The following is an 11,332-nucleotide window of genomic DNA, read 5'->3' as shown; positions in this document are numbered from 1 at the left end:
AGGGAAAAAACAGGTTGCGTCTCAGTGAGTCCCTGGCTGAACAGCCAGCTAGCAGTGAGGGCCAGCTGTGCTACTGACATACTTACTCTGTACATGGCCCAGACTTTCAGAAGTCTTCTCTTCCCCCAGTATACATCAAAACCAGAATTTAAAACCAGATTTTACAAACAGCTATCTTTATTTGCATTTAAAGACATGATTTATCTCTCTTTTCATGTCAATGGGAATTTTCCCATGGATGTTTAAAGTAAGTTAACTGAAGGTAAAAAGTAAATATTTTTAAAAGTTGTTTCTTGTTTAGTAGAATAAAAGCCTCAGCTGAAGTCAGAGGAAACAAAGTTAAGTCAATGCTGAATGCTCTAGAAATTCTGAAGCTTGGTGCTTAGTATTAGAATATCCAGTATTAAAGGGTTTTCCCACTTCTCCCCAAGCATTTGGATTTACATAATGCAACACTAAGAGAAAAAATACTGCCATGTAATCACATGCTTCTCGTGTCAGGCTCAAGAAGAGAACGTTGTGGATATCGGATCCTGCGTAGCCATCGTAGTTCAGAAGATCACGTGCATTGCATTGGCAAAGCTAAGAAATACAGTGAGACAGCAACCCGTGTAAAAGAGATCCTGCTCAGCACAGTCAGCCCAGAGCAATTCGTTTTGACACTACTTGAAGCGGAGCCTCCCAATGTGCTGGTGAGTCGTCCCAGCAAACCATTCACAGAGGCCTCCATGATGATGTCCCTGACAAAACTGGCAGACAAAGAGCTGGTTCACATGATTGGTTGGGCCAAAAAGATCCCTGGTAAGTATTTCAGTCTCGTTTTTGTTTATTTAAGACAATGCTTTTACCATCGATGTATCATTCTCTACCCTGAAATAACAGCACAGCACAGTAAATGTAAGTGTGAAAGTCTTAAGATTTTTATCCTGTAAAATAATGAACAATTTATTGCTCTCAGTAATTCACCTGGATGTATTTTGATTTAGACAATGACCTAGCTCATAATTTGCTGTCTGTTGTTAGTCAAATACTTGTTCATTTTGCTAAAAAGCATAGTTGGTGTTGCATGCAATTTCTAGCTCATCAACTATAAATACATGATTAATCTGATTTAAAAGGTTCATTAAAAGAGGTATTAACTAGTTGGTTATAAAAAAGAATTTAAGACCAATTTTTTCCTTGAATCCTGATAAAAGGTTTCTAACATAGTTGAAAATGAAAGTGTGTCCAAACAGTGAGTGTCTACAATTGCTTCATTTGACATAGTTACTACACAAGAATGCCAGATTGCTAAGTGGTGCAGAGTATCCATCTCAGAATTATCATGCGTTCTCCTTCAAAGCAAAAATCAGTAAGGATGTGTTTGGTTGTTGGCAACACAGAAAATGTACACTGAAATTCAACTACATGCATTATTGCCTTGAATGTCTCAAATACCGCTCCAGCATCATGGCAATGTGCCATTTCACTTCTTACAGCCTAAAAGTGGTGAGCATTTGCAATTCCTTCTCCATTAAACATCCATGATTAAAACAGAATAAAGAATAAAAGCCAGAATAAAAGCAGCCAGCACACAGAGATGGTGTTGGCAAAGGTGTGCAGAAAAGTTGCTGGCTGGCATAGACCAAACCACAGACTGTAGCCCTTTAGCAAGAGCTAAATATTTGAATGGGGCAAAAAAACCCCAAACAACATTTTAAATTTTCTGATTATTCTTAATTTCATTTTTTTTAAACTATGTCAGCTTTTTTTACACAAAACAACCACAAACCCAAAGCTTCAGCCAGTTGAGATTGATTTTTTGATTTGTTTTTAAAGTTCAGTTTCCAAACGAACCCAAATTTTGACATTGATCACTTCTAGTTTATTTTCAACATATGTCAGAAAATAAAAACTTTTCTTGGCAATAAGAGAGCTGTATGAAGAAAACCCGTTGAAGCAATCAACCCCCTTCAAAACGGTTCCAGGGAATGTTGACACTTCATCTTGTATGTTTGGTTTGGGGGTTTTTTTTCTGATCACTCGTCTTACACAGAACAGAAACACCATTTTAGAACAATGCCAAAATAGATGTGATTGTTTAATACGTTCCTAATTACAAGTAATACTGCCATAGCACATGGCAGTTAGAACATTTACTTCAACGTGGATTTGTTTATTTTTTACATTAAAATAACTGTGAAGTCTAAAGCTCAGGACATAGTATTTCAGGTTTTGAAACTTCTTGCCTGAAGTTAATCATCTAGATCCACGCCTGGTTCCTGGAGGTAAAAAAAAATACAGATTCTTGACTAATGGCCCAGTGAGCAGCAATTTTGATTTCTGTAAAGCTGAATGTTTGGGTTTGTGTGCCTGGGTTAGAAGCTCATTTTTACCTCTAAGTTATTATTGGACATTATTTTGACACTCACTGAAAGTGAAAAAAAGACTTTTTCTTTTTCCTTACAGATGCTTATGTTAACAGGAACCCTAAATAGGAAAGATAAATGTTGAGGGGTTGGGGTTTTTTCGTATTTAATATTTAATGTAATTCTTTTGTTAAGTTTTACTGTGTGCCTGTATTTTTGCCTGTACTTTCAGTTTAATGGATTGTATTTTTGTTGTTGCTCAGTAAAATAGAATCTGATACATGGATTTTTTTCCTTCTCAATTACACGTATTTTAATCCTAAATTGTCAGATGGCAGAATGTCTATAACTGCCTTTTATTTTGTTTCGCTTGTCTAAGATAGTTCAATGTGGTTCAAAGCCAAATCTGTGTTGCTAGTCGATAGAATGTTGTCATAATATTGAAATTTGGATTCATTTTGCAACCTAGTGTGCTGCTGGCCAGAGCAGCGTGCCTTTTGCTAGTCACTACACATCCAGAACAAGAGTTTTCTAGTCTGTCCTAGTAATTTACAAGTAAATGATTAGGTGTAGAGCACACAATTTAAAGGACATGTAGTACAGCCATAGAAAAGTAAGTAGTTTAGTGAATTCTGCAGCAAATGAACTATGACTTCTGACACTTCAATAGAAGCTGTGGTGGTTGTGTGCTGTCCTCTATCTTTAAATCACAAGACTGTTAGGAAAAGGAAAGGTATAGTCCTTCTAATAGCTGTGCTCAGTGGTCATAAATCATACTGCTAGGGGTGATAATGTGAGTTTAGCAGATGACATCTGGATAAATGTGGATATGTAAGTATCTGTAGATTGAGCAGTGGGACCTCGTCTGACATCTCACTCAACTGAGATAGTTTTTAAACCAAGTAACTGTTTGTTTGAGATGGAGAAATCAGGGCACTCTTGTGTAAATGTTTATTTAAATAAACTTCTGAAATGTCTTGTGGCTGTTGTTTCCCAGGAAACTGCCACTTTTAGTTTGTACCATTCACACGTCCATGATTATGTTTCTAAAAGCACTTTTAAAATTTTGAGTGTGAGTCTGGCAGATAATCTGTTGTTGGCTGTGGATTCTGTAGTAAATTATGTGACAGCAAAATCCAGGAGGGAAGGTACTGCTCACAGGCTTCTGTTTACCCTTCTTACACAATGGGGAGCAAGCCATTTTGAAAGGCAGCACTTTTTTTGATAAGAGTGTGTGCACATTACCCAGTTTATATCAACCCAAAGCTGTCACCAGCTGTCTTCCAGCTGGGTATTTTAATAAAATTAAAATACATGGAGCATTTGTATAAATTACTGACAGCAGATTCTTTGACAGTGAAGCACCTTTGGATAGGATAGAGACCTATCTAAGCAGCTCTGCTTTGAAAACTGGCCTGATCTTGGTTTTGACCACCGAACTGCTCTTCATCGTGTCTGTGTTTTTGACTGAGCTGTCTGCTTTCCCAGTTGCACTTCGATATGTACACTTCTCTCTCGCCTTTTGGTTCAGGGTGTGTAAATGTTGTTTCTCTCTATATGGCTTCTATACACCTTTTTTCCCCAGTGGTTTTGCAGGGGGAGAGGAAAGGAGGGAAATGACTGTCTCTTCTGGCTGTGCTGCAGCGCAATCCAGTGTCTTGCTGTAAATTCTGGATAGAATTTTTTCTTCTGGTTTACTGCAGTTTTGGGGAAGGAGACAGCAGGAAAGGGATCAGAAAGAGAGGGGGTCAACTTATGGCATTTGCAGAGGGGATGACAATACAGAGGCACCAAGATGTGGGTTTTTTAACAGTTACCCAAGAAACCCAGAAACATGTCTGTCTTACGAGAGAAAAAGTCCTGCAAAGAGCAACCATACGCATTCTGGGGAAAGAACAGACATTTCTTAGGGGTCTTCTGCAGCGCAAGGCAGTCATCTCCAATGAATGTGAGTTTCCCAAGTGATTCTCTGAGGTCTTTCTGGATGCTGTGAGACTGTCATCTAAAGAACTGGCCCAGCATAAGGCTGGTCCTCTGTAGCCACTTGAGTTTCACCAGCTGTATGCGAGTAATTGCGCTGGAACATCACTCTGTGTTATTTCAAATGTTTTGTGGAAGGTTTGAGAATGATATTAACAAATATTTATGTTCCTATTTGAGATGGTAGCATGGCACTTCTGATGTCAGTGCTCCCTTTTCTGGCTTTCTTCACAACCCATAATTCATTCAATTTCTTTTTGTTTCTCATATACTGAGACTTCTTTGTCAAAAGAGAGAAATAAAGAGGTTGGTTTACGTTATTTTCATTATTTTAGGCTTCATTGATCTCAGCCTCTATGACCAAGTAAGACTTTTGGAGAGTTGCTGGATGGAAGTTTTAATGGTTGGTTTGATGTGGAGATCAATTGACCATCCTGGGAAACTGATTTTTGCACCAGATCTTGTATTAGACAGGTAAGAGCAATAAATTTCTTGAAAACACTTCATATTAGCATGTTTGGAGGTAAGAGAAGAGTATTAAATATGGAAGATGCTATTACTATTTTATCTAACAATAGAATTTACTTGTATTTGTAACAACAATGTCTTGAGGCTCTGTATCTCTACAGGGGCTTAAGGAACACTGAGCATAAACAGTACTGTTGAACTTGCAGATTCCTGAATTCCTGCAGCACGTGGCAGTGTGAAGCTTCTCCGTATTTTTCACACCTTTTGTTGGCTTTGTTCCTTATAGTCCAGGTCTCTAGATGCTGAAACTGTTGACACAGCAACACAATGCACAATGTTGGCAATTTTTCCCCACTTCCCTCAAAAACTGTAGACTTAATGTCAGGCCATATTTTAATTGAAGTAGCTTTTCTACCTATTTTTCTTCCTGCCACTGCTGCTATTCTCAGTAACACCATGTACCAGCAGGGAAGAATACGGATATGTAAGGAGGTTTTTCTACAAGACCTTAGAAGGTTTTGAAGTTCTATAGTTCTCCTGCATTGCTATGCTTAAGTCTTCCTTATATTAAGAACATTACAGAGTAAAAAATATGCATATTACATACAGCATAAGAAGCACCCGTTTGAATACTGTGTTGTAGAGCTTAATTGCTTTTTTAGTCCAGTACATGTGGAAAAAAACCTAACAAAAAAACTGGAACAGTAAATACAGTGGCTTGAAATTTGCTGCTGGTTAATTTTAAACCTATTGGAGTGGCTTAAGGTTGTTTGTTTCTTTTCTGAAAACGGGACCATTTCTAATATCCAAAATGGAGAAAGTTGCATTCAGTAAACACTTGCAAACATAACAATAAACAATCACAAGCCCACCAACTCCCCACGCTCCCAATCTATCTATACTTAAACACCTTTGAGGAAAAAGCTGCTGGGGGATGGGGTTAGAGGTTGTTTTATTCTTTAAAAGTGTCCTGTTATTCCAAGAAACTTCTTTTAGGAAGTCTTTTTTGTTCACCAAGTGCTCAGACCTCCCTCAGGTACAAATAGGTATTAACTCCTTGTGAAAGAAATCTGGAAAATGATTCGAGGTGGTACTGTGCCCTGCACTACAGTGTTTCAAACTGATTATCGGGACTATACTGGCTGTGAGGATAAAGCTTCTTACAGAAATATGGTCATAGTTACCTGTGGTCCATCCTGCATGCACTTTAAAGAGAAAATCAGTTTCTTAGAGGTGCTGACCTTTTATGCCACTGTAATTTTCAATTTAGATTTCATGATAGACCCTTTCAATTCTCCCAAAGATGAGATGGATAGGCCTTTTTTATCTGGCTGAGTCGGAGTTTCTTCATTCTACTTTTTCAATAACATTTTGAATGTGTTTCCATAGGGACGAGGGGAAATGTGTAGAGGGAATTTTGGAGATCTTTGATATGCTTCTGGCCATGACCTCAAGGTTACGAGAGCTGAAACTGCAGCACAAGGAGTATCTGTGTGTCAAGGCAATGATTCTCCTCAATTCCAGTAAGTATGTGGCTGGCTCTTACACTCCCCAAACTACTTTCTATTTCGAAGGTGGCTGTGCAATCAGCCTCTAAAAATGGCAGGATTATCAAATGACATAAAGCTGCTAAAAGAGAACAATAGGAAAGGATCGGTAAGGATGTTTGCTCAAGAAAATGCTGAGCTGTATTATTTGCTGGTTTTATGGTCTATGATGTCCTGTAGTAAGAACTGCATGAAAGACCCAAAGTCTGAAAGGTTCTTACAAGGTGGGGCTCAGGACCCAGGATGTGGGTATGTCCTTTTCAGCAAGAACTTTTACTCATAGATTAATTTCAGATTAATTTCAGGCTATGAGCTTTGCTTTGTGGAAGGCTTGCTTTGCAGTGTTTTACCCAAGGCAAACAGGAGCATGTTTGCCAGTATAAGGTAGTCTGCAGTAAAATAATTTTAATCCCCAGAACGTTTTGTGATCAATGTTGTCCAAAAAATCCAACAACAAAATAACAGCTGTTACATGGACTGTTTTCAGCAAGAAGCTGCTGCGTAAATCTCATCCCACTTCCGAAGGGAAATGGTCCAGCAGTTACCCCACTTGTTTATAGATAGATACCATTATTTCAATAGACAACAAAAGCTGTTCTTTTTTTCTTAAAAAAAAAAAAATCCTCACACCAACTAACCAAACAAAAAACCCACCAAAAAGCTGTGTTCATCAGCTGCATTTCCTTCAAAGCCTCACCTCTCAAAAGGATCTCTCCTTTCACCTCTCCCTGCTTGCCTTTCTTGTCAAAGTTAATCTTTTACTCCTTATTTTCAAGGTGCTCTGGAGCTCTGTCTTTCCGTAAGTATCTCTGGGAGGACTGCTGCCCCCTACCCCCCAGATGTCTTCTGCTCCATCAATGATTTTATTGTGTGTTTCCAGACCTCCTTACTGGTGATTTCTCTTCTCTCTCCCTCCAGTTCCCTTCTTTTTGCTGACTTTTAAGGTTTCCCACTGTAGGCAAATGCTGTATTATGGCACCCTCAGCGAGCTGTACGGAGACCATGGCAGGCCCTCCCTGGGATATACTCAGACAAAAAAGGTTTTTTTCAACAAGAAGAGATTAGAGCAAGCATAATGCTGTAATTCATAATAGTTACTAAACTACAAGGTACAGAGTTATTCAAAGGAAAAAGAACCTGGAGAATGGAGAGCATGTCCATTCTCTGGACCAAAGGGACATGAGAACATGTCAACATGTCACAGGAGGATTTGGGAGAATTGCTCAGTTTGCAAAGGATGTGGCCATCAAATTTTGGCAAAGGAGTGTGAGTTGAAGCTTGATGTGGCACTTGGAGCATCATCTGTACAGTCTCGAGGGGGGGTGGCAGGAAATGTATCTTCTCTAGTCCTGATGAAATAGGATATCAGAAAAAAGTCCACAGTTGTAGCTTCTTTTTCTTCCTCATGTATGTATTTCTCTCTCTGTTTAGGCATGTTTCCCTTGTCAGGAGAAGAACCTGAAAGCAACAGGAAACTGCATCACCTGCTTAATGTGGTCACAGATGCTTTGGTGTGGGTTATTGCGAAGAGCGGAATCCCCTCGCAGCAGCAGACCACTCGCCTGGCCAACCTGCTGATGCTCCTCTCTCACGTCAGACACGCAAGGTACATTTTACACAGTGTGTGTAACGTGTACGGTCTTGGTGCTTGTTTATTGCAGCCACAAAGCGAGGCTTGAGCTCCAGAGCACTCCTGAGGGAATCCTGGTACTGCTCTTCATCTCTGTCCATTGTAAGGCTTTCCTTCCTAGCACAACTGAACAGCCACTATACTCACGTGCTTGCTGGCACTCAGACATATTGTGTCAATATCAAAATGTCACTTTAACTGTATTACATTAAATTATTCATTATGGAGCTGCCTGAAATGTTTGACAATAATTACACAAATTCAGCTTTTCAAAAAGACCCACGCAGTCATCAGAACTCTTCTGTCCAAAATAGCCTTTTTCCAAACTCAGCTGCAGTGTGGGCTTTGCTGGAGCAAAGTGTACCGTGGGTGCCATGTTCGTCCCAAGCCAAAGTTGTTGTCTTTTGCTCAGAACCACCTTATTTTTGCCAGGTGACTTGTGTTACAGCAATACCACGCTCCTGCTTTCCCCATCGGAGCAGTTCCTCTGCTCCCTGTCAGTTCCGAGACCTCTAGAGCTGCTCATCTCTGCTTGCAGTACAGCAGACTCAAACACAAGGTCCTACAAACAGATGCTTTAATTTTCAGGCTGTTTGTAATTTTAAATTATTACCCAAAGCCCAGCTATTCACAAAGCTGTTTTATGTCTTCACTTTGGACTGTGTGTCCAGGGAAGGCAACTGTTCTGGGACCAGGCTGGACTATATAGAGGAGAGACGAGTGTATCTGACTTTGTGTAGAGACACTGAGGAGGGACAGCCACCTTTGCAACAGGCTTCCTGGGAGAGTGGGTGACAGCAGCAAGAGCCTGGCTGTGCGAAAGGCCAGTTTGTGAACTGGGGTGAGGCTGAGAACTGGCCCTACAGGAGCTACAGCACCAGCCAGAGCCAAACCAGAGTCAGGGCTCTGACGCTCTGCTGTCACCTGGGTTGCCCACTGTGGTGTGACACCACATCACAGCATTGCAGGAGCTCTTATTCTGACATGATGTGAATAAACATTGGGAATCATCACTAATTTTCTATATTTTCTTATTAAAACAAGAGGGTTTATGCTGTGCCTGCCTCAGGCAAAGTCTGGAGGCTACTTGAGACCTGTCTCCTTTACATTGCTTAGGAGTGGTCAGTCAATTATACTTTGTTCTGGAAATAATTGATGCTCTCAGCCTTGATTACCAAATGATGCAGAACTTGAGATCTGGGTGTAGGAAGGGGGCTGCAATTTCTTCTTTACCATTAATGCATTTATAACTCTCAAACTGTAGCAGAACCTCATTTTTCTGGAAGCCTTGTCCCACTCCCCAAGCCAATCTACTAGGTCAGCTATGTGCTGGCTGCCTGCTACTATTTCCACTGTGATGAAGTTGGTGTTGAGCAAGCTCACTTAGATTTCAACCCCAAAACCTTGAGTGCATCTGGAGTATATATCCATGTGCAACTGCAGTGGCAATAGCCATCTCCTCTTAGTCCAAATCATGACACAGCCACAGAGCATTCAAGCTAATAAGGTGTCATTATATCTTACTGCATAACAAAAAGATTACTTTAAAAGCCTGTAGCCGATCTGACACCGGACATGCAGAGAGGAAACAAACTACTTGAAGTTAGACAGGGTAATTTGGTCTTCCTACTCAGCCAGGCAGGAGTCAGGTAGTCTTTAGAGCTGCACGTTGTAAATTCTCCTTTTGTATAAAGCTGCAGCGTGTGGACCTCCCACATTTACAGCATCAAAGAGGTTGTCTATTTGATTTTAATAGGGTCGGTACATCCAATTATTTTCTGAAGTCAGTTTGTGTGGTGTAAAACAAATCTTGGTTCTCTAAATAGTAAACCACTCAGCCTTAAAGTACTGAGGTGCTGTCACTGTCCATAGTGGTAAGTGGTCTCAGGGACTACAGCAGCTAAATCCTCTTAACCCCTAAATAAAAAAAGACTTTCTTGAAGCCACAGGTGTGTTTCCTTCTCTGCGTTGTTGGACCCAGGTCAGTGACTTTCTGAACTCACTGAACGTTCTGTTTTCCTGCACAGCAACAAGGGAATGGAGCATCTCCTGAGCATGAAGTGTAAAAACGTGGTCCCAGTGTATGACTTGCTGCTGGAGATGTTGAATGCACACACTCTGCGAGGGCAAAGGAAGTCCCCGGCCACGCATCCCGAATTTGGCCCGTTAGAACAAATGGAGACTGGAGACAGTCTGCGGAATGGGGCAGCCCAGTAATTCTGCTGAGACCTGGAGATGTGATGCTTGTCCAAAGCTATGGGAGAAAACAAAACTGCTGTGGTGGGACTACTGAAGTGTGACCTAGTGTGAGGCCTCGTCTCCTCTAGATTTGCACATCGATATCTCGGGAAAGGCTTGTGGGACGCACGCTTCTGTCTGTATTTCTGAATTATAATAGCTGCACTTTAACAGTGCCTTTTTGGAGACTCTTCAAAAGCACCTTATGAAATTAAGCCTCAGAACAGAGCTGTGAGACAGGGAATTACTGCCTCTCCTTTTCAGAGGCAGGCAAACTGTGACAGAGAGATAAAGGGACTGGTTTAAGATGACAGAAGTCATCTATGTCAGGGCTAGGAGTGAGCACCTAGGTTTCTGTCTCCCAGACCAAGGCTTTTATGTGATGACTAGACGATCTCCTCTTTCAGCATGAGACTGTATGAAATGTAGAGCAGCATTTTGGGATAGATCCACTTACCTGTGTGTGCTGGTCCCTGGGGAATCCTGCTTTGCTGCTGATTGAGATAAAGTGCCAAGATATGTACAGCGTAAAGGAGTTTCTTCTGCTGTTAAATATGCAATGGCTGCAAGGGCCTTCATTTGAAGGCCATTCAGAATAGCTTCTAAGACCTGCTCAGAGCCTTTTCAGAAATGTTAAACCAAGCTTAAGTTTGTATTTTGTGAGCCTGTTCTTAACACTCACATTATTATCTGCATATAATTCTTCAGTGCTTTAAAGAATGACCAAACTGCCTGGATATTTCGGTCAATGCTGACCTTTGACATGTGTTTTGTCTGTGAGATTAACATGTTGTTTTATATATTTATTAATGATGTGGAATCTATTATAATAATTAGGTACAAAGATTGCTCTGTGAATATAACTGTTTGCATTTGTATATGATCTGCTAATCAGGGCTTGTGAAATCAGCTAGAAACAAACCATCTTCCTTCCTCTTTGGACTTGCTTGTGGATTTATGATGTCCTGCACACCCGAAACCTCTTGCAGCCATCTTGCAGGGGGAGGCAGTGGACTGGAGCATCAGCGCGGACCTGGTTTTGCCTGCTGGCCTCAGGTTTGCTGCTTGCTTGTTTAGAAAGCGTGTGGCACCTTATGCTGTGGGTTTCGTATCTTGCACTG

At 40.8% G+C, this 11,332-nt stretch overlaps 1 protein-coding gene across 1 annotated transcript in view; it reads left to right on the top strand.

The window, feature by feature from the left end:
* The window catches only part of ESR2 (estrogen receptor 2 (ER beta)), a 21,811-nt gene extending 11,132 nt beyond the window's left edge, over positions 1–10,679 (top strand). The window contains exons 3-7 of the mRNA XM_010014580.1: positions 502–801; positions 4,664–4,802; positions 6,186–6,319; positions 7,775–7,949; positions 10,001–10,679. Coding sequence (XP_010012882.1) covers positions 502–801; positions 4,664–4,802; positions 6,186–6,319; positions 7,775–7,949; positions 10,001–10,190 — 938 coding nt within the window. The 3' untranslated portion in view covers positions 10,191–10,679. The remainder of the gene's footprint in view (positions 1–501; positions 802–4,663; positions 4,803–6,185; positions 6,320–7,774; positions 7,950–10,000) is intronic.
* Positions 10,680–11,332: the final 653 nt, after the last annotated feature.

Source organism: Nestor notabilis, unplaced genomic scaffold, assembly GCF_000696875.1.
Source record: "Nestor notabilis isolate BGI_N333 unplaced genomic scaffold, ASM69687v1 scaffold2365, whole genome shotgun sequence".
Taxonomy (NCBI): Eukaryota; Metazoa; Chordata; class Aves; order Psittaciformes; family Psittacidae; genus Nestor; species Nestor notabilis.
Note: the sequence above shows the minus strand (reverse complement) of the source record. Positions and strands in the feature narration are given on the sequence as shown.